The sequence below is a fragment of the Myotis nattereri genome, assembly GCF_964212035.1.
Source record: "Myotis nattereri genome assembly, chromosome: 18".
In the NCBI taxonomy this organism is placed as follows: domain Eukaryota; kingdom Metazoa; phylum Chordata; class Mammalia; order Chiroptera; family Vespertilionidae; genus Myotis; species Myotis nattereri.
Window position 1 is genome coordinate 19,545,730 of NC_138093.1, and position 26,497 is coordinate 19,572,226.

The 26,497-nt window shown below is 51.9% G+C and overlaps 1 protein-coding gene across 1 annotated transcript in view; it reads right to left on the reverse strand.

Annotated features, from left to right (window-relative positions):
• Nucleotides 1-384: 384 nt before the first annotated feature.
• The window catches only part of TNR (tenascin R), a 321,237-nt gene continuing 295,124 nt past the window's right edge, over nt 385-26,497 (reverse strand). The window contains exons 11-23 of the mRNA XM_081112117.1: nt 26,215-26,478; nt 25,392-25,661; nt 24,157-24,276; nt 23,156-23,302; nt 20,708-20,827; nt 17,728-17,871; nt 16,953-17,083; nt 15,945-16,077; nt 8,004-8,155; nt 6,616-6,712; nt 3,507-3,668; nt 1,926-2,089; nt 385-1,337 (exon numbers count right to left, since the gene is read on the reverse strand). Coding sequence (XP_080968243.1) covers nt 1,218-1,337; nt 1,926-2,089; nt 3,507-3,668; nt 6,616-6,712; nt 8,004-8,155; nt 15,945-16,077; nt 16,953-17,083; nt 17,728-17,871; nt 20,708-20,827; nt 23,156-23,302; nt 24,157-24,276; nt 25,392-25,661; nt 26,215-26,478 — 2,024 coding nt within the window. The 3' untranslated portion in view covers nt 385-1,217. The remainder of the gene's footprint in view (nt 1,338-1,925; nt 2,090-3,506; nt 3,669-6,615; nt 6,713-8,003; nt 8,156-15,944; nt 16,078-16,952; nt 17,084-17,727; nt 17,872-20,707; nt 20,828-23,155; nt 23,303-24,156; nt 24,277-25,391; nt 25,662-26,214; nt 26,479-26,497) is intronic.

The window sequence follows — 26,497 nt, forward strand, 5'->3', positions numbered from 1 at the left end:
CAGACTAGCCAGTGGAGAGAGAACATCTCATCAGAGGGGAGGTGGCCCACAGCTCACCCTGTTCACCTTGGATTTCTAGATGTCATTTCATTTCTCCTCTCAAAGGCAGAGAAATAAAAGAAGGTGGAGAAGCCTTCTCAGGAGCTCACCTCATTAAGGAGGCCATTCCTGTTTCTATGGGACCAAAAAAAAGGGGGGAAAAAAACCCAAACAAGAACAAAACCTTCAAACCCCACCTCTTGCAGGGAATACCAGTTAGGAGAATGGCTGGCTGGTCATATAATGTCTTCTCTGACTCTTATTAAGCCTCCCACACAAAGGAGAGCCTGGCTAAGGAGAGCAATCAGTTTGCAACTCAGAAAAAAACTGTTCGTGACACAGAGGACCAGAAATAAAGACCTATGTTCCACATGGGACCTCGAATCTCAGTGACAGGGGCCCTGAATTCTCCTCCTCCTCCCTTTCCTCCAGGCTGGACCCCAAAGCGCTAAACCCCGCCACTCTCTCCCTCTCCCCCTCCCACAGAGACCCACAGGGACACAGCCATGAGCAGCTCTGGGCCAGCCAAGGGCACCGAGCACCTTGGGAACTATCGTCGGAAGCAGTGGCTGGGCTTGTGGGGTCACGGGGCCTCAGGGTAGGGGGCAGGGGCAGGCACAGGCTCCGTGGGGGCTGGAAGGGAGGTCACTACTCTTGAGAGGTCACAGGGCCACTCGGCGGAAGGGTCAGAAGGTGAGAACCTCTGGCCTGTGAGAGAGGCTTGGGCTGGCGGATGGCAAGGTCGAGCTGCCTCTTAGGGGCGTTGTTCGCAAACTCTCTCGTGGAGGCTTCTTCCGTGGAGGCAGTGACCAGGGACACATGCCGGGAAGGGGAGGGCATCTCTGAGGGAGGGCAAGGGGCGAAGGCGCGTGCCCGTCACCATAGCAACCTGACTCCACCACTGCCTTTGATTTGGTCTTTTAGGGAAACATCTCCCTTCTCCTGGGTGGGAAAAGGGGCCGGCTAAGGTGGCTGGGGAGGAGGGAGAATGGACTAGGGTCAGGCCCGAGGGCAGCAGAAACCTTAGGCTAATTCTCAACCGATTCCTGCTACTCCCTGCTTCCTTCCAACACTCAGGACACGTTGCAATGCGCAGTGCTGTGACCCCCACCCCTTGCTTGGTTTATAAAATACAAACAAATGACAGAAAGGTCAGGTGGCCGGCGGCCGCCCACGGCTCAGAAGTGCAAGGACCGCCGCTTCCTCCCCGCCAGGGGCCGGTGGTTGTAGGGGCGCGTCTTCATTTCCACGAAGGGGATGGAGAACTCGTGGCCTTTCCAGTGGTACCAGTTGATGCCCTGGGAAGGAGAAAGACAAGCGTGTCAGATCCCCGGAGATGAGGCCAATGCACAGCCTCTCTCCAGCCTTTTCCCTGGAAACGGGCTGTGGCCGGGCCGCTCCCCGTGGCCGGCTCTGTGTTTGGCCTTCAGGGTTTGTGTGCAAAGTCCCCACAGCACAGACGCATTCTGGAGGGTCGCCGAGTGCCTGGTCACTCCTGGTGGGAGGCCAGGTGGTTTCCGCCGACGGGGACCATCCCTGGGTTTGCCGGGGCCACGGGGTTCCCTGGCTGCTGGCTTCCGGGGCTAATGCTGGGCATGTCCCAGCGGGCCACGCGTCACCCTGCCTGACCCACGGGCATGTGGTCTCTAACGGGGATAGACGGGCCGGTTAACACCGGCATTTCTCATTCTCTGCTCCTGGGACACTTCGTAGGCTGCTTCCTCTCCTTCTGCTTCTACCCTGTCCTGCCCGCCCCAGCGCCTGCATTACCTTCCTCTTCACGATACTCCTTCCCCGAGACCCTGCGTAAGACCCGCCTGTGCAATGAACACACACGCCAAGGGACCCCTCGGCTCCGGCTCATCCCGGCGGCAGACTCCACCCACCTGGCTGTGCCTGGACTCCCCGTACTTCCCGTTGAGGTTGGTCCGGTGGCAGTTCTTATACCACCACGCCCCCTTGTACGACAGGGCGCAGTTGGTAACGGCGATGTCGTTGTCTCTGTCCGCAGTGGAGAAAGGGCGTCCCTGGTGGTAGCTGAGGGAGTCCCCTGGGGAAAGGAACACGCGGGAGGCCGTTCAGTTCGTCCTCCTCCGTCAGGATTTTCTGGACGTTTGACCTGCTCCCAACCAACCGGCTTCCGCTTGCGGGACCTTCCACTGAGCCCCCCCTTTCCTTCCACCTGTGGGTCAGTCTGGCTGAACTGCACGTCCTCCCCTCCCCTGGGGCGGCTGCTTCCACGCTGCTCGCTCCAGCTCATCTCCTCCTTCCCCACCCTGCTCAGAACCCTGTCCACGCGGCACCCCCAACCTGTCTGTTTCCTCCAGGCCCGCATGGGACAGACGTGCACAACTCCCTCTGTTTCCGGGGGGACAGTGATGAGCCTGGTAACACGGGACAATCTGGTCACCGCCATGCAGCCTCCTTATCTGTGAATGAGTCGGTCTGATACTTTGTTCACTGGAGTGCACTTCAATGGCTATGCTATGCCTGAAGCGTGGTGACTGGACCTTCTGTGGGGCATTGGGCAGGGCTCGTGGCCACGGGGAAGGGTCTGAAATTTGAAGCGCAACAGAGGGAAGCGTGCCTTCTCTTTGGAGTAACGGACTTGGCTGGAGAGAGCAATAATTGGACAGAGGCCGGAATTGGAAGGGCAACACCTCGATGGTCCTCTCAGTGCCAAGAGGCATAAAAATGCTGCTAGAATTATACACTGGCCCTTAGCCCTAAAATCCGAGTAAATGCTAGGGCCCATCACTCCCTGCACCAAACAATGGAACATTTGGCAAACACAGGCTTTATGGAGTAGACCCCAGGGAACAGACAGGCTGCGCCTCAGGACCAGCCCAGCATTCGGTTCTGATGAAACCATTAAGGCCACGGGTATTCTTCTGAGTGTAAATGTCGTCAGCGTCTGCACAGAAGACGTGGCGATGTACGTGGTTCTTGCGGACGGATGAGTGGAATGTGGACACCATTAGTGCTGTGGCTTGCTCCTTGATGGCTGTGATGGCGACTTCTGTGTGTGTGTGTGTGTGTGTGGGGGGGGGGGGCATCTCAGAATACGCAGGATCTGGTTAGTTTCCTCAGTTCACGGTGGTTTCCTCGTGTCACTGAGGGGAGGTTTCTGCCCAGACAGCACGGGGTTCTGCTCTCTGGATAGGAGCCCATATTGAATGATCCAGACAAGAAGAATCGTCCTTGGCCCTCCCACTGAACTTCGGTGTTTAAACCTTAAAAGCACGTTCCCGGCCTGCACTGCCTGTTCCTGGCTGCTGTGCAGTAGGCAGGGATCCCTATGATCATGCTCCAGACGAGGAAACTGATTTCAGGCCTCCGGGTGGTCAGGGGGCAGCTGGGCCGGGGCCAGTGATTCGCAGCCCGTGCCCAGCTCACCGGCCGGCAGGGAATCCCAGGGCAGCTCAGGACTGGAGCGAGGGGCCCCGGTCTGCTGGGGGCCCAGGTACCTGCAGTGCCGTTGTAGCCACCTACGCGGAGCTTGTACAGGCTCCTGCTGTCCTCGACCGAGAACTTGTCATAGTGGGCGAAGGCGGCCTCCTGGCCGTCGCGCATGTCCACACGCAGCTCGTAGCGGCCCTGGGACGTGATCCTGTGTATGTTGTCCAGCCCTGCGGAGACGAGCAGAGGATGCAGGAGCCTGGCACAGCAGCTTGGGAAATGGGACCGTGGCCTCTAAAATACGTCCCGGGAGGAGGAGGGGTATCAGGGGCTCCGACCCTCAGGCAGATGGTCTGTTGTCAGACACACCCTCCCGGACTCCGACTCAGCCCCTGCAAAGGCCCAGCCAGGTCTGGGGAGGAGTCCCAGCACCGGTCAGCTCCGGGCCTGACGTCTGGTCTGACCTGGTGTCTGAGGAGCCCGGAGCCTCAGCATCCCGCCCCTGCCCCTGCGCCTCTCACTCCAACCTGGTGTGGCTGACAGTGGCAGGAGCACCACAGGGGCCTGAGGCTCTGGCATGAGTGATAGGGGGCAAGAGGTAGAAACAGTGGTCACAGGAGTCGAGGGCGGACCCTGGGCCCAGGATATCCCAACATCCTCCCACCTCCCAGCAGCCGGCGAGGGGTCAGTCTACCATTCATTCCACAGCCCTCCTCTCCCAGCCTCCACATAACTCATAGCTGCCTCCCTCTTGGATAATCACCTGAATGGGAGAGACTGCACCCAGAAGCTGCACCCTCCACCCCCACGCCACAGGGCGACCTCCATCAGTGCCTGATGTGGGGGTGGCCCTCTCACCCCAACCCCGAGGAGTTTATGCTCAGAGCTTCCCTAAGGATCAGACTGAAGCTAGTCCCCAACCAAGGCCACACGTTCGCACTTTCCCCAGCTTTATCCTGCTTACCCTGTGCCCCCCTCTCCTGAGAGCACCCCCAGCTATACCCCTCGAATAAGAATCCCTGTCTCAGGCTCTGCTGCTAGGGAACCCAACTTAGGACATAAACCAGGGGTCACAGTGTCACCCCAACCTGAGTCTTGCGGCCATACAACGCATCCCCCGGCCAGGCCTCTGTTCAGGAGCCCTCCCTGGCTCCCTGTTACCCACATCCTCAAGTCCAGAGGTCGCCTCCCCACTTTAGATACCTCACGGCCTTCATTCACGTCATTCAACCCACCCGGCCTCCTTTCTCCTTCGCCTGCCCGCGCCTTTCCTCTGGCTTCTTCCCTGTCCCATTTGCCGCATCAGAAGGATCCCTGTCTTCCCTCTCCTCTAGTCCCCTTCCCTCCTGCGCACCCCTCGCTGCCTCCCCGTGAGGCTGAAACAGTGGTCACAGGCTGCTAGGAGATGGGAGGGTGTCAGGACATGTCCCCTCTCCCCCCCTTCACCGCCCCCGCCCCCTACCGCTGTGTCTCTGAGGATCTGTGGCCTCTTTGCCAGGAGCTCACAGGTTAGTATGGCGTTTCCCAGTGTGGGACGACATCTCTGATGAGGACAAATATCTGGGGCCTTAGGACTGCATAACCTTGAACGTACGGGGAGAGAGGTATTTCCAAATCCTATCCTTAATAGATTAAGGAGCAGCCTTAAGCCTGATTCTAACCTTAACTCGCAGTCTCGTTTGGTGCTAGTACTTCTGTGGTTTAACACCCAACACTTCTAATCTCACTGTCACTACCAGCAGCAGCCACAGGCTGAGCACTGGGTTTAACGGTCATTTAATAACACTAGAGGCCCGGTGCACAATATTTGTGCACTGGAGGGGGTTTCCCCTCAGCCTGGCCTGCGCCCTCTCACAGTTCAGGTCCCCTAGGAGATGTCCACCTGCGGGCTTAAAGTCGGACATCCCCTGAGGGGTCCTTAGCGCTGCTGTGGAGGTGGGAGAGGCTCCCGCCACCGCTGCTGCACTCTCCAGCCATGATCCCGGCTTCTGTGGGAGCGCACTGACCACCAGGGGGCAGCTCCTGTGTTGAGCGTCTGCCCCCTGGTGGTCAGTGCGTGTCACAGCGACCAGTTGTTCCACCGTTCGGTAGATTTGCATATTAGGATTTTATTATATAGGATGAGTGTTGTTTTCCTGGCATGGATTTCTGGTCTTTGAATGGATGTGGATGGACACCACGGAGTGCAGGGAGGGACAGCTCCTTGCAGAGGAAGCATCACCAGTGATTCCGAGTGTTCACAGTTGGTGGGGGTGGGGCCGTGTGGGGAGGAGAGAGGTGCTCAGGGTGGGCGCAGGCTCCAGGGCAGAGGAGAGAGGCCGGGCCAGGGGTCAGGGGCTTGGCTTTCACTTGGCGGTGAGGCGGAGTCGTGGAGACGGCTTACACAGGGGGTTGGCCGCTGGACAGGTTTTGGGTGTGAGGAGGCTCATCCTAGTGGCCCTGTGGATGCTGAGTGGTCCTGGAGGCAGGGAGGCCAGTGAGGGGGAAAGCAAGTGAGGCCCGGATGAGATGGTGACGGAGGTGTCAGAGGCCACCAGTTCGGAACACGCTTATCTCCTCTCCCCGCCTCCCTGGACCAGTGGCTGAACATCGCACCAAGAGGGAGAGGCAGGTCATCAGGGTGTCCTGCCGTCTGCCTGGGCCAGGGGTGTGCTTCCCTCCTCACACCTGCTCAGTTCTCAATCTACACCTCCGCTCCTGTCAGAACTCGGGGACACTGCCGGCCACCTCTCTGCCATTCTCACTTCCCTCCCTCGCTGGCCCAGGCCGGGAGTAACATTCCCCCAGAGAACCGAGCGTGCGTGGCGCCTGCCTCGTTCTCTCTTGCCTGCAGGCTGGCTGGCTGGCTGGCTGCTCGTAAGGTGACCCTCCGCCCCGTGGCCCTCATGCCCCCTCGCACACCAGGCCCATCCGCGCTTTGTAGTTGCTTCCTGTCAAGACCCATCAGCATAAGAGACTATTAATGAGGATGGGAAGAGACGGGGCAGAGAGAAAAACGCCACAATGAGATAAAAACAGATCAATAGTGCAGCCAAACAGAGCCAGAGGAACTGAAAGCAATTCACGAGCTGTCAACTTCTCAACAGACCCGGGGGGGCTGATAACCCCCGATGGGCCCAGGAGGAGTGCTGGACCCAGAGCCAGAGCAGCTCCCACGGAAAGCAGAGCGGGCGTTACCCAGCCAAAACTCGTCCTCCAGGTTCCCGAAGCCAGCGCGGTACTCCGCCCACTTCCGGAAAAAGTCGGTCTGGCCATTCTGCCGCCTCTGGAACACCTGGAAAGAGAGGGGGGGCGGAAGCTGGCCGGAGGAAAGTTGTTGGAAGCGAGTTTTTCATCTGCGAGGACGAGCGGGACAAGGGGCACTGCGGGCAGGGCTGGTGTTTGCACGGCCGTCCATTCCCTGGAAGATGCGCAGCGCCTCCTCCAAGGGCAGAGGCCCCGATGGAGAGGCCGGCTGTGATGTTGACACTAATCTGCACCCAGCAATGTAGAAAGGACTCAAACACAGCGAGCCCCCAAACAGGGGAGTGGGTGGCTCTCAGGTCCGTCCTGCGCACCAGGCCGTGCAGCAGAGAGCATTTCTCTCCGGAAGAACAGGCCCAACTCCACATCAGCAGTGACTGTCGTCATCCCATCGCAGGCAAGGAACTGCCTAGCATTCACTTTGTGAGCTGTTTAAGTGCTCATTTCATCTAACCTCCAATCCATCAGCCTCGGCTTCAACGCCCAACTATGCTTTACGAAAGACGCACAGATATGTCAGAAGAGAAAAGGAAATGTCTCCCAAGTGTAACTATTATGAGCACAGTCCCCATTTCACTCCATTTAAATACTCCTTTCCATGCGCACCCACCCAGCTAGCGCCGGCTGCTGCGGGCCAGACTGCTGCAGGCTGGGCTGCAGGAATGTGGGAACCCACCCATCTGCAGTGGGGCTGCATGATGGGCAGGGACGTTAGTGAAGCCACCCTTCCCTTCTCTCTGTCCTGAACTATCAGACGTGGAGGAGGGTGGTCACAGGAAATGGTGTCTCTTTTCCTAATCATGGTGCCCCCTGAAGGCTGGGACAGCTCTGGAGATGAACCGGGGAGTCCAAGGAAGGATGGGGACACGGTGGCCTTGGTAACCGGAGGTGGCTGTCCGTGCCCTGCCCTCCTCTGCTCCCTCATATGCAGCTGTCCCACAGAAAGGTCCTAATGAGCTCCCCCCAGAGGCTCACCTCTGCTACTCCTCTGGCAGCCGCAGACCCCAGTGGTTAGGACCCGGGCCTGTCTGAGCTGCTGGTCCTGCCCCGGCACCCCTGCCTGCACTGCCATTGCAGAAGCAACCCCTCCCTGGGCCAGGCCACTGCAGCCTCCATCTGCTGTTCCTCTCTCGGCCCGGCCAAGCCTAGGACTGGGCTGCTGAGAAAGGGCCCCGAGGACAGTGAAGAGCCTCCAAGAGGGACAGGAGGGGAGTAACTGAAGGGACGGGCAGAGGCTGTGAGGTGTGGGTCGGTGGGCGCTGCGCCCGGTGGATGAGGACCACGGGCTGTCTGCACGCGTGGAGAGCAGCATGCGTACTTACAATCCAGCCACCCCCGTCCGTGGTCATGTCGCAGTACACCTGGAGCTTCTGGCCGGGCTCTCCGTGGAGGAAGATGGTATAGACCCCACTCAGAGTGTCGCCATTCATCAGGTGCTGGGCACAGTCTTGAGGGTGAGGGAACACCCGGCCCCCTGCACAGGAAAAGAGGCGACCTCCAGAAAGCATCCTTTCTCCCCCTCTGCGTGAACCCCTTGATCAAATCGGAGAAGGGTTCAGAGGGTCTGTGGGACCTCATCAAGAGCCATGGGACATCCACTCTGGCCTCACCCAGTGTGGGAACCCTGCCTCACCCTGTATCCCGCCTAATTGATGGAGCAGACAGCAGACCAGAGAGCTGGGCTCACGGTCTGGCTCCTCCACTCACCTGTTGTTTAGCTTAAGCAAATGGCCTGACTTCCCTGGGTATCAGTTTTCTCGTCAGTGAAATGGGGATAATAAAAATACCCCTCTCCCCAAAGGTGAAGAGGTGAGTGGTGACTCAGGTGATGGTTACAGGTGCACAGGCCACCATGCATCCCTGGAAGGCCTCCTGTCACAGGCTGAGAGGCACCTAAGCCAGCAGTCGCCAACCTTTCGGACCTCAGGGACCACTAATGGTCCGTGGACCACCGGTTGGCGACCGCTGATAGACAAAGCCTTCCGCCACCCTCACAGCAGACACTCAGGAGCTCCCAGACAAGCTCAGTGTTAGCAAGAAGACAGGCATCTATTCCTCGTGCAGAATCATCTCCCCATTGGACTCGACCCAGTGGCTGTGCTCTACAGTTTAGTGTAAGCTTACAAAGACGGCAGGGGGAATACGCGGCCTCTCATCTTTCAGAAAGAGCAGCCCAATTTGTAGAACAATGTCTAATTAGCTGAAAGAGAAGCTTAAATCATGTGTCTTGAAGAGCTTAGCTTCAGGGCACATTTTAGTGCTTAGCAGGCGAGCTGAGGAGGAGAGACCAGTGGAGGGCTCTCCGGACTGCAGGAGCTGAGAGAGCACGTGAAAGGCCAAGCTCGAGAGTGAGGGGCAGTGACGTGGGGCCCGGGAAGCGTAAGGTGCAGTAGAGGTGATCCTGCAGCCTTGAACTGTGTAGCAGTCTTGAAGGGGCTGGGTAAGGACCTCATGGGCCAGTCACCACAGCACCCCCTGGTGGCAGTGCCTGTGCACTGCAGGGTGTGACCCCAGCCCACTTGGAAAGACAGCTGGAGGGTCACAGCAAGTGACAGCCTCATGCCACACAAGGAAGGAGACATACAGCCTCGCTGAAGGCCCAGGTCATCTGAGACACCCGTCATGGACCACCAGGGAAGCATCCTGCGTTGGGGAGAGGTTGTTGGGGTTCCACAGACTTTACAGGAGGCCCCTCTGGAGATGAGTTAACCCCCAGCACAGGACTGCCCTTCGCTCGGCCACACCCGGGACAAGGGTGGCTCCCTTTGCAGGCAGTTTGGAACAAAGGCGCCCACCTACTTCAGGGAACGACAGCGGGTTTCTACAGAACCTGTGCTTTGCCAAGTGAGTTTTCATTTTCACGTAGTTCTTGCAAGAAACTTGAGAGGAAGGCAGATCATTGTGAATCAAAAAACTTATTTTACAGAGGAGTCTGGTGCCCAGCGGGTTGGGAACCCCACTCTTCCTCTGGTACATTCTCCTCTTCTCTGAGAGGCCAAGCAGTGGAATTGCCAGCTGGACTGTGTCCCCAAGGGGCCCAGTGGTCGGCTTTCTCTGCCTAGCTCCATATAGCTGCCTGGATAGACTTAGAGTCTCTCTGTCTCTCTCTGCCGATTTCCTTTTCTCCATTTCCTTCCCTCTCTCTTTCCCATAGGTGTGTCTTGAGTGGGCAGGTCCCAAGATTTAGATGGAGGGTGGGGGTGGGGAAGAGAGTCTATTTGTCCTTGAGTATAAGCCTTGGTTCCAGTTGTTACCATTAGGAGCGCTTTAGGGTTACTGGACTTCCGCCTAGCTAATAATGAAGACCACACTGATTACTGTTCCGTTGCGTCCACTGCGTGTGTGCTGTGATTCGGACACTCTCGGGGAATTGTCGGGACAGATTTCACGCATCGGGACACTCCCAATGTCCTACCATCTACCCTCAGCGGAAACACACCTTTACCCCCACACGGATCATCCGGTAGTTTTTCTCAAGGCAGACATTTCAGGACCCAGAGCAGCACCGGAGGCTTCCTTCCCTTTGGTGCAATCGCTGGGCCTGCTGACAGAGAGGCTTTGTCTGTCTTTAAGGCACAGGCTGTGTTGATTGCCAAGTTAAGAGGAACGCAATGCCAAGTGATCGGGACACTGAAATGGCTCATAGTTAAGTGTTTCTAGATGTAATTGTGAGATCGATAGGACGAGCACTTACCGGAAGAATTGCTCAGAAATTGGTTTGTGTTGGGCATCGGAAGGCTGGCTGCGAGTGGAGTGAGGTGAGCTACGTGGTGCACAGAGCAATCAGACAGCTCCAGCGGCTGGGAGTAAAGGAAGAGACCTTTCAGGTCCCTGCCCTGTCCCTTCCGTGTAAGGGGTTCCTGGATACAGTCTCTAAAGTGGTCTGAGTTAGTGGCTTTGGAGAGTGTCTGTCCACTGCCTGTCCTTACGGCCGTAGCATCAGGACCAAAGCGAGATGTCGGCAATTCTCTCTCAGAACAGACCCAGCAGAGCAGGGTGTGCGGCTCCACAGCAGCACAGGGACCGCCTCCGGCCACCGGAACTTACTAGGTGTCTTTTCCCCAGAAGTGTGTTTGTAGTTGTCAGGTTTGTGGGAAGAGCTAAGTTACCTGGTCAGCCCACACAGGCCGTCAAACCTACCACCTTAGCCACCTTGAGAGCATCTTCTAACTCATTTACCTGTTTATTCTTTTATGCATTTGTTCAAAAAAAACATATAGGAAGTGTCTGTTGGGTTCTAAATAGCGGGCTAAGAAAGAAATGGAAATATAAAGAGAAAAATATATAGTCCCATCTTTCAGGTTGCTCACACTCTGGTGGGAGAAACATACAAACATAATCCCAAATTCTATGTGCTCTGGAAAGAGATAAACACAGGGAGCCATCAAAACTCAGGAGTGAGCATGCCATGAAGCCCGGGGCTGGTGGGGGTAAGGTGAGCGGTGGGGCCTGGAACGGTGTAGGGATTGGCAGGTGCTAATCAGAAAGGGCTTCGTAGTTTAGGAACTGATTGATATAGAAGTAAGCCACAAATTGGTGGGGAAGGGTATTTCCGGCCAATGAAAGTGCATAGCCTATATTGGGGAACTGCAGGGTCAGCCAGGAGACAGAGCAAGGGCGGGGTTAGATGGGTGAGGGAGAGCCTTGGGGAGGTAAGAGGGGACTGGATTATGCAACTTAAAGAGTTGAACCTTCTCCTGAAGGCAACAGGCTGAAGAGTCCAGCAATGGACTTCAAGCTCAAGTTTTTAGAAAGCTTGTTCTCATTGTGAATGAGATGGGGGTGAGACTGGAGGTAAGACTCGTTTAGGAGGTAGTAGTGGGAATCCAAGAGGAGAGGTTGCAATAGACTTTGAGGAGGTGATGGGAACAGAGAATCAACTGAGTCACAGCCAGCTTGGATGTCTTCCTTGTACACAGAGTCGCTGAGGAAGGTCCTCAAGCTTTGCAGACCACCCACTTTCTACCCATCAGTCTTCTAAGTCTCCCCTTTGAAGACCAGCTAAAGGCACCCTAACAGTAGAGAAACGTTCTGAAATAATCTGCCTTACTATTCCTGGGACACAGTTATATCAGGAGACCCACTGCCATGGCAGATTAGTTGATCATAGACTGGCAGCTGCCAGCCTGGTGTCTGTGTCTCTTGCTTCAGCATGGCAAAGGGAGGGTTGGGTCATGGTAATGCCACTTCCCTGGTCTCTTCCTGCCTTTCTGGCCCTACTTGCATTCATTTTCATATTGAACCAGAGTGACCTTTCTGTAGTATATTGTGATCTCTGTCTCTCACGTGCCAACAACCTCCCAATGGCTTCTCCGAGGTGATGGCTTCTTGCAATTAGAATACAACCCCAGGGCCTCACCACGACCCACAGGACCTGCAGGCTCCGGCCCTGCCTGATCCTCCTTTCCCTTTACCACTGGCTTTCTTTTAGGCTTCGGAACATGCCAAACTCATTCCTCCCGCTGGGTGTAGACATTGCTCTTCCCTCAGCCCGAATTCTCCTCCTTGTCTGATTCACTCTCATCTTTCATGTCCTGGCTCAAATGGCCTGACACCCTAGCTGAGCCCAGGGGCTGGGGCTGAGGGAAGGAAGTGGCAAGTGACCATCAGGAAAGCCTTTCTAGTGCAGGAGCCGTCCTGGAAATTAGCTCTTCACATCGGTCCCTAGTCCATTACTCTGTTTGTTTTTTATGGTCTCGCCACTACAGTGGGGCCTTCACTTACGAGTTTAATTCATTCTGAGACTGAGCTCATTAAGGAGCTCGTTAAGTCAAATTACTCTATCAACTCAATGCAAAAAATTGGCCGAGAGACAGCTGGTATCTCAAAAAACTCGTTAGTCGGGACACTCGTAAGTCAAGGCCCCACTGTACTTGAAATTACCCCATTTCCTCCTTTTGTCTGTTCCCCACTGCCTCATGCCCTTGAAGTGTTTAGTATAGTGTGTAACCCACTGTGAAGGTTCATTCAATATTTGTTAAATGTAAGATACCATGTGGACCCTGTTTTCCTTCCTATGATTATGAAAAGGGAAATGGACATTAGCTTTTCTGAGGACATTTGGGACAGCATGGCTAAAAATGGGCCAGATCAAATTTTGTATATAGTGACATTCAAGGCCCTATGGCAGGTGGCACTACTGCTTGACCACATCCACTGATCTCCCTATAGAGGGACCAATTGAGTAGTATAGACAACTCTAAGTAAATTCAGGGACGTGGACCAATTCCTTGAAAATCATCACCTACTGAGAGTCACCCAAGATGAAACAGACAACCTCAGTGGAACTATTAACTGATAACTCTGCGGATTTGCATGGCCCACCATCTGCTGTCCCAGAACCCAGGGTTGGCCAGTCTTCACTAATTTTCACAACTTCCCAAACGGAAGCTTGTGTTAGAATAGACTCTCCGAGTTTCCCTAAAAAGCCCCAGAGATCAGCTCAGCCTGGATGTGGGATCGTGCCTCCTGCAAAGGCACGGAGCAAAGGCAATAAAGAAAACTTCTCATTCCCCATCTCTGGGAACCTCCGCAAATGACTGTCTCCGCTTAACCTTCAGGTTAAGACAGCCTATTTTATAGTGTTCACTGCCTGTGAGGACAGCTTCAGCGAGCGCCTTGTTTGCCGCTTACAGGATTAAAAGAGACAATGAGAACTCCTCTCAGGAGATCACGTCGCCCAGTCTCTGTTGCTCTGCGGGAGTCTTTGTTTTCTCATTTATATTCGTGTCTCCAAAAGACAAGTAGACCTTGGATGAAATTTCAGGCGACAGTAAATTATAAATAATAGATCCATATTTTTCTCTTCTGTTCTACTTCTATTAAATTCTCCTTGGAGTTTTGTGCAAACACCGGGGACAAGAGGACAGGAAGCTATTAATGTGATTGTTAGAATGAGATAGGCTTATGTTCTAAGGCAGGCATGCGAACAGGGAAGACATCTTGGTCAAAGGAGGCTTTGCAGAAGCCAATCTTTTCTCTCTCTTTTATTTAAATTTTATTTTTTTAACACCTCAACTCTTTTCCAACCCATTAAGGAGTCATCTATTTGAAATGAGTCTCTTTTCTTGGCCCACCCAGGACAAGATGTGAATTTGTCAGTGGATGGAGGCCACTTAGGGACTTAAGTTTAAGCTCTTTCGTTCCATAAGACAAGGCATAAAAAGTGCTTAGAATGATCGGCTGAGACCAGCGTCCTAAGAACAGGGTGATGCTAGGTGGAAAGCTCAGGTACTGTCAATGAAGTCAAAATGGATGCTGGTCGCTAGACTGAAATTAGCCTCTGAATCCATCAGCCCTGGTTGCCACCATAGAGGAAGCTCTGGAGTTCTTCAGCAGGAGCAATTCATGGGCCTCAGACTGGCAGCGCTCCAGTCTTCCCAGTAAGCGCAATGCCCTGCTCTTTGCTTCTCCTCCTCCTCTTTCTCCCTTCTCCTCATCCTTCTTTCTCCCCCTTCGTTCGAAATAGGAGCCCACATATGGAGCCTATGGGGTACACCATGTGGCCTCTGGTGTGTGGGGGTGTGAGGGTTCTGATGGGGTGGTGTGGAAAGGCAGTGAGGACACATTAATACTGACATTCAATTGACCGTGCAGGTTTACTGTAATTTATTCAGGGAACTTTGCATTTGTTTATGTTTCTGTCATCTGTGTCCTTTTTATGGGAAAGAAATTCTTAATTCAGTGAAAAGTTCCAATCCAGGGCCTTTGGGTGGTAGCTTGGAAAAGAGGAGCTTGGAGGACCCTTTAACCTGTCAATGAGCAGGGAAGGGCTTGAACAAGAAGAGGTAGCACCTTGGTTCTGAGACAGAACTGCCCTGAAGGGGCAGGAGGGAGAGTATAGTTGACTTCAGCCGCACAAAAGAGATGAGGTGTCCTCTCGTTTCCAGTTGGGGAGGACACATTTTGGAGTCATGTCTTGGTTGTGAAACCAAGGTTTATTTTTATTTTCTAATCAAAAGTTTTTCTGATTAATGTGCTCATTGTAGGTACATTGTAAGATTGAAAAGTATAAAAAAGAAGGAAAAAAAGGACTCATTCACAACTCACTATCCTAAAGAGCCACTGGTGACAATTGGTGTGTTGGATCTAGTGTCCTGCTTTGTCGTTTAGAGCAAGTCTGGTAGGGGAGGCCCCTGGGAGGATGGAGGACTTTCCATCACTTCGCTGGGGTTAGGGATTGGGCTCTGGGGCCTGGGCAGGAATCTGTCACCCTGGTGCTCTGAGATGGCAGGCAGACATGCATCTAGGGGTAAGGGGTGGGTCCACACCTGCCCCACACAGGGGCACAGCCACACCCCAGAATGTGGGGCAGGGAGAGAATTCAAAGTCCAGACTGGGTAGTCCCATGTTACAGACAGTAGAGAGAGGCACCATGGGAAGTGACAGAAAGGATTGGTACAGCACAGACCCCAGAGCCAGAACTGGGGTCAAATCCCAGCTGTCCTACTGAAGAGCTGTGGGCTCTTGGGGGAGTTACCTCCCCTCCCTGTGGCCCCATTTCCTCATCTGCCGACAGGGGTAATAGAACACACCTCACAGGCTGTCCTGAGGATGACATTAGATCACACATGCAATGCAGTTAGAACAGTGCCTGTCACCGGCCTCAGAGGTTCGATATTAGTTCCCCTTGCACACATTAGGACACTCCTATCCTTAAAGGACATTTTCAAGTATCATCTGCTGATGCTTGGATGGGCAAGGCAGGAGGACCAGCTGAATTTAGAAGGAGACCTCGGTTCAAGTTCAGAACCAGCTGCTTACTAGCGTGGAAGTCATCTGATGTCCATGCACCTGTGGAATGGGGCCGAGAAGGCCCTCCCCACCAGTTGTTGTAAGGACTGTATTGTGACCTTAAGAATGCAAAGTGCTTTGTGTGTGGAGAAGAACCACAGGTTAATAGTGAGGGTTCACTACTACTTCCTTTATGGGTGGATCTCTGATTACAGGCGGCAAGGGAAGGGGGAAGAACAAACCCTGTTGGAAAAACACCGACGGAAAATCTGAACAGGAACCTGATGTCTTTACTCGGTGTGTTTAGTTGGTCCAGGTGGACCAGGGAGATGCACTGTGGTCCCTCTGGTTGTGTTGGTAGTGAGAGGTTTCCTGGCAGGAATCGGAGGGGAAAGGCAGGAGTGGAGGAGGCAACTGAGTTTCTTTGATGGCCTCCTCCTTGGCCCAGTCTCCTCGGCAGAGGCTCCTGCCGAGGGGCCTGAGGTCACACAGGGGAGAAGAAGGCAGGAAAGTGGCAGCCAATCACTCACCTGTGGTGAAGGCGGTGGAGGTGAGGCTGCTCCTCTCGGCATCCTGGGCTGCCTGCAGGAGCACTGTGTAGTCTGTGCTCTCAGACAGGCCCTCCAACCGGATCCACGTGTCCTCTGCATCCACGATCAGCTCCTGTGGAATGAGCCGGAGGAAGGGTGATGGGAGGGAGGGACCGGCTCGCAACGACGGGTGTGGGGAAGCGAAGTCCGGATCCCATGGCCAGCTAGGTCAGTATTGCAGTGGCCATTGCATTGTCATCCTCTCCACCCCACAATAAGCAGAAAACAGAGCCAATAAGCAGAAAGGAAAGCTCCTGCCTCCCAGGGGCATGCTGGGGTAAATTTCGGCACCTGGATGGTTGAATCGGTGCTTTTCGGATTGTACTGGGCCTTCTCTTGGACTGAGGAAGCAGAACCCTAGGACTCCCTGCTCCACATGCAACAGACAAGCGCTGTTTAATCTGTTCTGCATGTTCAAGCTTCCCGATAGGATTTTACTCTAAAAAAGCCCTCCACTGCTAACCAAGTATGACAGCCTACTCTTTAGATGGATTGTTTCAATCGATGACATAAAGCAGAGATTTGTCATCTCTTTGCAGTAGGCTGTGTACATGTGGCCTTTCTAGTGCTGATCGGGAGGCATAAGAGGCTGCTGAGTTTGGCATCCAGCTCATGTGTGCTCGGCCCTGCTAGTGAAAGGCCCTTCCAGTTCCACGTACTGATAGCAGCTTGGAAGTTTCCAGCGTGCTTTGCTTCATCATGTTGGAGGCACTGGCACAGCCAAGTGAAGCCGCAGAGGCAGATACCCCCATTGTTTAGGGAAGAAGCCAGCACTCAGAGAGGGTTAGTGTTTGCCTTTGTACAGAGCCAGGATTAGCGCCCAGATCTCTGACTTGCAGACTGGGGCTCCTTCCTCAGCAAGGAGGCCGTGTGTCCATCAGGGAAAACCCAGTTTGCTCCTGTGGATTGCCTGATAGAAATGGTCCTCCCGCCTCAGTCGATGCTCACCTTGCGGCTTCCGTCAGTGGATTTGTAGGTCAGGACGTACTTCTCGACCTCGGCTCTGGGAGGCTGCCAGGAGATCAGGGCACTCTGTCTGGTGACCTCACTGGCAGTCAGGTTTGCAGGAGGGTCCAGTACTGCAAAGAGGAGAAAATGCCGGGAGCGCCTGCCCATTTGATTCCAGGCACATGTATCTGTTTGCCCACCTGTGTGGTCTCTGGGCTGCTCACATGCTGACCTCAGATCTCGCCTGGACAGGAGCAGGAAGGGCCCCCCAGTCACAAGGTGATCCTTCAGGGTCATAAGCATTCTGACAGCTATTCCCCACTCCCCTCACCTGGGCCTCTGGGCCTGGGGGGACATCTTCCAATCTGACCCTCTGTCTGAATTCATGACCTTGCTGCACCTGCATGTCTGGTTTACTCTTGAACTTATAACACTCTCACATCTATAGCTTTGTCTACTGTTCCCCGGCCACGACTATATCCAGCAACTCTCTCCCCACATCAAGCCCTTTAATGTCCCGCAGACTCTCTGGCCAGATGCATTTCCAGGACTGGCCCCTCTTGGCCTGGTTCTACTGCTGTCACCAGACCCAAGTCAAGGCAGAAAGTAGACGTGTGTCTGCTGACTCCACTGACTTTCATTGGCGTTTGGGCTGCAGTCAACTAAAGTAAGGGCAGGTCATTGCTACTAATCCAGCCCACCACACGGAGACACAGCATCCTCAGCACCCACAGGAGCCTCCAGGTGCCGGCCATGTGGCTGACCATGCACTCACGTGTGGAGAAGTTGGTGCTGATGGTGCCACTGGTGAGGGGCCCGCTGGTAGCATGCATGCTGATAGTGTAGTGGGTGCGAGGGAGCAGGTCAGTGAGCAGGAACTCCTCACTGTCTCCATCAACCAGGATGGTCTCTCCAGCAACTGAAATCAGATGGACATGGACAGGGATTGAATAAAGAAAGACTTCCCAAGTCCAAAGGCATTTTGCCAGAATTCCATATTGAATAATTTTTTTGGGAAAAAAACATCATTCAGAGGTTATTTAGTTTGACATTTTATTCCATATAAGCATCCCCTCTTATGTTGTTTTACATCTTAATTGAGAAAAATATTCCTTATTTGGAAGCTGAACTGTCTTTTTTTGTAACTGATACTCAGGACTCTGGAGTTACAAAGAATAAGCCGAACTCTGTCTACATGACCACTTCTTCCCCACCCTCATTACCTGAATGAGAATTCTAAAACTGCCACAGTGCTGGCTTCCTTTCTCTAGACAGGTAACAGTTTACCAGTGTCCCTGCTAAAAAGCAAGACTCAGGAGAGAACTGAGAACAACGATTGAGCTGTACTAACCAATGAAACAAATAGGATCAATGTCAGCTTTTATTTGTGCCAAATCTGTGAATCCATTAGGTTTGAGACAGTCTCGTAAGGTTGTCACAAGCAAAGAGTGTTACTAATCAAAGACCTTTTTCATAATTGCCTTCAACCCAACTGTGGGTAGTGGATTTTGTGCATTGATTTCTATCGCCTTTTGCCTTGTTGCTTGAGTTTTGGACCACTGTTTCAGTTCATTAAAATATATTTGAGTTTGGATTCTACCCATCATAGTTTTGTTTTATATGCAAATTTGGTAAGCATGCCTTCTCTGTATCCATTCAAGCTGTTGATAAAACTGGTCATTAGACCAGGGCCAGGCCCCCTCCTGTGCCTTTAGAATACTCCTGAGTCATTCAGCATCGAACCAAGTTCACTAGGCACTTCTTCACACTAGGTAAGTGGGACCTGAGGTGGCAAGTTTCCCGTGGTCTAAAGGCATGCGAACAAGTCAAAATCTAAACGAACTCCTGGGAAGAGCATACAAATGCAACACCTGCCTTTGGTCAGTGTCCCAGCCACACAAACTGGCAGCTCAAACTCTCTGTGGTCTCTCCTATCTGCAAATGCACAGGCTGCTCTTGTTCTTGAGTTCCCTCTTTCCTTCTATTCTCTTTCTTTATCTAAGATCTGCCCCCCTTTCTCCCCTTCAACACTGGGATCCCAGTCAGTGGCCATGGATGTGGCCCAAGGTCTTTTGTGCTTGCCTATGTTGTGACGCTGTTCATCTGTCTGCACCATCACTAGGTGTAAGTTCTGTGAATCTGTGTGTTTTATCTCTGAATCCTTATAGCCTAGTAGGGGGATTGCACATGGAATAGCATCAAAAGGATTTGTTGAATGAAAGAATGCTAGCTGCTGCGATGGAGTTGTGTACTTTAGTACCTGTGAGTCAGTGCACCTGACTCTCTTAGGGGAATAATGGCAGCTCTGACAAAGGGATGGTGGTGAAGGATGGGTTTACTGGGCAGACAAGTGGGGAGAGAATTTCCTGGTGGAGGAAGCAGCATGTGCAAATACCTGGTGGCTTGAGAAGGCATGGTGAGAGGTAAGAAATGCAGGATCGTGAAGGGCAAGGAGGCATGGGAGGACTGAAATGGACTGTGAGTGTGTGCCGAGGGGTTAGGATGTAGCCACAGGAAAGGTGTTCATTCTCTGAGGAGGGGCATTCAATCAGCTACAGTTCTCTGCAACTCCGTATAGGACCCATTGTGTATTGTCCATCTAAGTGATAAGTGGGTTTTTCTAATGCCTTGCTGAAGGTGCTAGAAGATTTTCCAATAAAAAACAAGGACATAAAGTAGTTTTGGAAAAACTTATTCCTAGGGAACCTGTGCTGGTATGGAAGTTATCATTAATTCTTTTTCCCTTTTGTATAATAATCTATTTTGGTTTCTACTTTCCCAAATTTTGACAATCAGTGTACTAGTATTTCTTTGTAGCTTACAGACTTGGCTTTCTCATAATTTTCTTAAAATTTATTTATGTTTAATTGCATTTATTGGAGTGACATTGGTTAATAAAATAATATAGGTTTCAAGTGTACAACTTTGTAACATTGTATATCGCATTGTGCATTCACCACCCAAAGTCAAGTCTTCTGTGACCATTTATCTCTCCTTTATCCTCTTCTTTCTCTCCCCACACCCCTTTCTACCTGGCAATCATCATACTGTTGTGTCTTTTTATTTAAAAAAAATTCTCTTAATTTTGAAAATTAAGACATCTGCCTGACTTCTGTCTTCTGATATCTTTGTTCTCTGGATTCCTGAAGATAACCCACAACAATTCTGTGATCACATATGTACATATGTAATATGGGCAGGGAAATAATTTCTGTAGGCCTAGAGACCTGGACTACTCAACACTATTTTGGTTTGGGCTTCACTATTCAAATAGCATAAGGTGAACAAGCATGGTGAAGACACTGAAACTCCGATTTGGGGCTGCACGTGGATAGAGAAGACCAAAGCAACAGGAAAGTTTATTAGTTCTTGGTCCTTTGCCACTGTTATGTATTATCTGCTCTGAGCATGGTCCTATAACTAGTGTTTTTCTTGCTCTTTAAATATCTAGAAAAGTCTGCTTTCTTGTTCATAGCATTTTGGGGTAAGTCTTAGCTAAATTCTTAGTTTATCTTCCTAATGCGATTTCTCCAGTTTTGTATTTGCCCCTGGTTATGTGCCCTTCTCGTGCCTTTCAGATCCCGCTCTCTCAATTCCCATAGTTGATAGAGTTTGGGGACATCTTGAGGGCAGGAAATCTCTAATTTGTCCCTCAGATGGACAATATGCCTTTTTTTTTTTAAACTTTCATACTATATTCTGCCCCAATCCCCGCCATGCCCACCCGTCTGAGGTGCAGACCTGCAGACACTCACCTGAGAAGCGTGTGAGGACAATGACGTAGCTCTCCACTTCGCCCACAGGCGCCTTCCACTGCAGCAGGGCTCCCGTCGGAGTGATGTTGGTAGCAATCAGATCCACAGGGTTGTCCATGGCTGCAACAGAATAGAACAGCAGGGAAAGTAGGAGCAGCTACAGGCTGGTCCCGTGAATGGTCCCCTGTAGTTCCACCCACAGGGTCTCCCATACTTTCACCCACAATGCACCTCTGCTGCTGTGCCTTACAAAACAGTGAAGTGAGTGGAGACCATGCTCCTTTCTCCGCTCCTGGCTCGTTACATCAGCCCCTTCCTCTTCTCCCCAGATCTTCCTCTGAATTAACTGACTTATGTGCAGAGTGCTTGTCCGGTTCTGTGGGGGGTCCCAAGGCATGGCCGTGTGTCTTAGGCGTTTCAAGCTAGATGGCAAAACTGAGAACGCATAGAAGTTGTTCTAACTCTTTAGTGAAGAGGAGACTATGCTTCCAGGCTATTTGCACTTTCATAGATGTAAGGGCTTGGCTTGTGACGTGATCTCTGTTGAATGTGGTGGGAGCTCCAAGGAGGCAGAGGAGCTCCAGCTCCTAAAACTTAGCGGAGTCTCAATAAGCACTTGTGCAATGACTGAATGGGAGTGAGGTTACCTCTGAAGTCCTATCCGACTATGTATTCTTGCTTTTCTACTCACAAAGGCTCACTCTGTACTCGGTCCTGCTATCCTTTTTGTGAATGAGAGACAGGAGATTCTTCCAAGAATGCCTGTTGGGGAACCAGGTCTGCCGTTATAGGACCACATTCCTATTCTAATTTGTCCATACTCTATGTCTCCCTTCCCCAAACTTGGGATTATTTTAGAAATGGATGTTATTGCAATAGTTTAGGTATCAGCTCAAACTTAATGTCATGTAATTTACTTTTTTTTATTGTTTTATTGCTTAAAGTATTACAAAGAGTATTACATATGTCTCCTTTTATTTTCCCCGCCTTTGACAAAGTAATTTACTTTTGAGGGTCACAATGTGCTGCTCATCTGGTCCTGTTCTCTAATCAAAGGTTTTTATTGCTTGCCTATGTCCCTCATTTCAAAACAACAGCAAGAAATTTTTTTTAAATAATTTTAACATCTGAATTGTATCCCTAATCTGGGCCTTCAGTGACTTCTTCAAATGGAACTTTATGTGAATAAAAGAAAAGTCTTATGACACTGATCAGTTTGATCTCTCTGAGCTGAAGCCTGAGACCCTGAAGGAATACTCATTTCCAAAACTTGTAAAATCATAGACCTCGTGTTAAAACAACTAATGACAACAAAATAAGACATTTCTGTGAGCAATCTGGGTATTGGAAGTTTGCAAAATAGTGCTGCCTGAACATGAAGGAGGGTGTTTTTGGTTGGTGCACTGTTAAGAAATGCTGAGGAATGAGCTTTTTGACTTAAGTTTCTGCTCTCTTTTACGTTGGGGGTTGGAGACTCTTAAAATCCATTCAGTTGTCCTCAGTGAGAAGGAGCCTACTTTATCATGAATTTCTAAGACTTTCAGGAAGGTGTGAAGGGGGTTTCTACTGACCCACTAGGTATCACTTCGGGTCAATATTTCTTGGTATTTTATTGGTCACAGATAATTTAGTGGAAGGGGTAAGACTGAACCCAAAACATGGCTGGGTTTTCTGCAGTCACAGGTCTGGAAGGAGACCAGGGGGATTAGGATATTCTGGGATGTCTCTAGAAGAATGATTTTGAGTTTCTGAAGGGATGTTTCTTTGGCCTTAGAGGTGCTGTTTCTGTACTTGTTCGAGTATCTATAGAAGCAGTGAGGAACTCCAAGTTACATTCCCTTGCTCAGGAAATACTGTTCTCTGAGGGAAATCCAGGTGTTCCCCTAAGGATGCTTTCCCATGGACTGGGGGGACGAAAGCTTAACGGGGGCGGGGTCAGGTTATCAGGGCTTAGGGACAGAAAGCTTTGGCTGTCCCCACTGGTGACTTCTACAGCAAGTCTGTCCTATCTTCAAGGTGGGCTGGCTAAGGGGCAGAGGAGGTCACCAACTTCTTCCTCCATCCCTGGAGCATGACCCCATGGGTTGTTACTGGAATAACAAACCCCTTCCTTCTCTGAGGTGCAATTTTCTTGAGCTGTTTAAAATATTAGATGACATGATTCAGATGTCTGTTCTGAAATTCACTTCCATTGTGGCTCTTTGAAAGGCCACATTTCAAATAGGAAGTTCCTGATCTAGACCTGCATGACCCCTAGGGGGTCAGGAGGAGAGAGGACTCTCAGGGAAGAGAGAAGTTGCAAATTGCTTTGCGTGATGCAGAAGTCAGAGGGGCGCCCAGGAATGGAACCTCTGAATCAGCCAGAACACCTTCACGCTTTGCCTCTTCTGTTTGCTGCAGGTTCTCAGTCAGGTTCTGACTTGGCCCACCCCAGGGAGACAGGCCTACCTGTGTGCATGAGAGTGCAGACACGCTCACTCTCCTCCCTGCCCCGCACGCTGTTAAGGCTGATTTCGTATTCGGTAGCTGGGTACAACTTGGTGATGGTGAATTCTGTCACAGTGTTGGGCACCACTGAGCTGTCCAGCCGCCCCACTAAGGAAGAGCAGAGTCACAATTAACTCTCAGCAGAATCACTCATCAACACAGTTCACGGTACAGTCTACATAGGAGCTCCCAGCAGCACTTGGTCAGGAAGCACTGATGGTACAAGGCTCAGCACTCAGTGGGAGAGAAGGTTCATGGACTGGGAATGTTGAAGCTTAGAGACCCTGCATGCTGGTTGCACCCCCTCATTTTACAGGCTCCCCGGAGCAGAGGAAAAAGAACTATTTATTAGGTGGTTTTCTAGCACGCTGGTCTTTATAAAGGCAGCACAGAGGGACTGGCCACAAAGGGTGGGTCCTGCAGACCTGGAACACGACCCCATCCCCTCCCGGGAAGTGAGTGTGTCCTCCGCCAATGCCACATGCACCAGTTAGAACTGGCAGGATACAAGCGAGGTCTGGGCCAACTTCCTCTGACTCATAGCTTGGCTAGAAATAGGGCCACTGTCACTGTGGTTCCCTCCAAGCTCCCATCTGGTTCTGCTGGGTCTTCACACGTCCCCCAGGGCTCTAGTCTTAGACTTCACTCTCTCGGGAGTGCACATGACCCCGGCTCCTGGCAGATTCTTTCAGGGCTCTCTGTGCCTCACTGCACTGCCCACTACCCGGGTAACAGGGAGCAGTTGCTCTGCTGGTGACGGGCCTGCTTTCTAGATGAATGCAGCCCCACCTTTTAGGAAAGGAGCTGCTGAGTGCAGGGCCGTGGGCTGCTCCTCACCCACCCACTCTCGTTCTGATGCCACAGAGAGAAGGGCAATGCAAGCCGGTGACAGCCTCTGGGACACGCGACTTCTCCCAGAACCGAACCCCATCTGTCTCCGAGAAGTGGAATGGCTTTATTACCTTGGGTTGGCCGGTATGATACTCGGTAGTAATCAAAAGGTGCGACAGGAGGGCTCCAGGAGACCACCACTGAGTCCTTGGTCACATTGCTAATCGTGATGTCTTTGGGGGGATCAATTCCTACAAGGAAGGCGGTGGTTGTGGGAAAAAGACAGAAAGCACAGTGTGAAAAACGAATTCCTCTCCCTGGTTTTATGTGGACCAAGAGCTAATGGTGTCCCAGACCATACTGAGGGGTAGGGCACCCTTAACACCATGGTCAGGCTGAAGTCTCACCTGCAGCCTCATGGGCGTGGCCCAAGCCACATTCGTGGAGGATGTTTTAATGACATAAAGTCAAGCTGGCAAGGTCTGTGCCTGTGCAGCAACTATTACCTACTTGAAGGCCAACTGGGAAGCTTCCTTTGTTTGTATGCTTTGTTTTAAACTAGAAATAACATGGCTATTTTCTCTTGGGCAAACCTAGCTCTGTCAGTCTCTATCCCTTATTTTTTTAGCAGCCAATTTTGATTCAATTTGGAAAAAAATGCCTATTGACTGGAGAGGGATTTCAGAGAAAATCCACTTTGCTAAACTCTATTTCATTTTTACTGTGCACTTTAATGTTTTAACTGCTGGATGGAAACCAGGTGTGTTGAATCCACTTGTCCAGTTGTGAGTTCTGGTCAGCATGCAGCAAACTACCCAACACACATGTCCTCGCCCACAGTCACACTAATATCTGGGACTGTACTTGGGAACGATGAGATGAGAATGATCCAGTCCATCTCAGAGAGCCCGTGTTTTCCTAACAACATGCAAATCAACCCTGTTCTCTGAGTCCCAGGGCCCTACATGGTTGAATGCTAGTCCCATCTGATTCTGGGGAAGCATCATTTGCATCAATGAGCAGTTAAGAGATGGCTCTCCAGAATAGAAACAGGTATCTCCTTACTGCAGAAGGTTTTCTTCTTGCAGACTAGCTCCCTGTAGGGCTTTGTCCTAGGCTGCTAGAGGGAGGACCTCTGGACCAATACATTTAAACCCTGGCCTCCGCGAGACATTGGGCCCATCCTACCTTCAAATTGGAGTTTCCCATCTTTGCACTGTATGTAACTACAGAAGAAGTGGCTTTTCCACAGACCCTCTTTAGCTGAATGAGGCACTCTCCTGCTCCTTGGGTGTTTCACTTGGTAAATTTTGTTAACTTGTCAAAGGCTACTGTCCCCACCTTCTGTCAAGTCCTGCAGCCTCACCTGTGGTGATGGAGCCCACGATGGGCTCAGAGGTCACTGTGCCGTGGACGGCCACCAGGTTCACGATGTACTCGGTGGCCGGCTGCAGGCCCATCAGGACAGCGTGCCTCTTGGTGGCATCCAGGGAGACCTCCGTCATCTCTTCCTCTTCATCCCGGGGGCTGTAGTTCAGGATGAGTCTGTCTGCTGGAGGGGATGGGTCACTCCAGGTGATGTTCACGCTGGAGGAGGTCACGTGAGAAAAGTGCAAATGCGAGATGGGGCGGAAGCCTGCAAAGCAGAGAGATGGGCGGTTCTGAAACACAGGTGAGGTAGGGGGGCCACCAGGCTAGAGGAGCTATCTGACCGAAGGGAAGTGCTTTCCTTGCTAATAAGGACCACGCCTTTTCCCGCTGAGCCAGAGGTTCCACCTCCACCGGCTCCAGTCCTGTCCACGCTCCTTTCTCCAAGCCTATACCCAAAAATGAAGGGTAGACCGGCATGACCTCTGTGAGTTATTCATAATAAGATCCAGGATTTAAAACCTAGATCCTGGCAGGGATTTAACATGATCCCATGGGGTCTTCTGATCACCCACTGATTTAGTGCAGGTGAGGAAAGAGACAGATCAGCCCCTCTGTCTGGGCTACTCAATCAGACACAAATTTTTAGGCATCCAGGTGGCTTTGCTCACCTCTCCCCTTGACTTCAAACCATTCCCTCTTGACGATTTATTAGTGTCTCCTCTACCTGTTCTTTCTCTACCCACATTCTGCCTGGGTGACCTGCTCACACTAAGGCCCGTGGATCCCTGAGTGCAGCTGGGCTGCTGCTGCCCTGGTACCTGTGAAGGCATCCACGGTGGACTCCAAGCTCTGCTGCCGACCCCTCTCAGCGGTGATGGAAATGATGTACTCTGCCCCAGGCTCTAGATCGGTCAGTGTGTACCAGGTCCTGTCCTTGGGCACAGTGACTTCTGAGGCGATCCCAGAGGATGGGGTAAAGGTAATTCGGTAGTGGTCAATAGGGCCACTGGCCTTGGTCCAGATGAGGGAGATGGAGGTCTCAGAGGAGGCTGTCACCATAAGGTCTCTCGGACTGTCAAGTTCTGAGGATAAACATAAGGA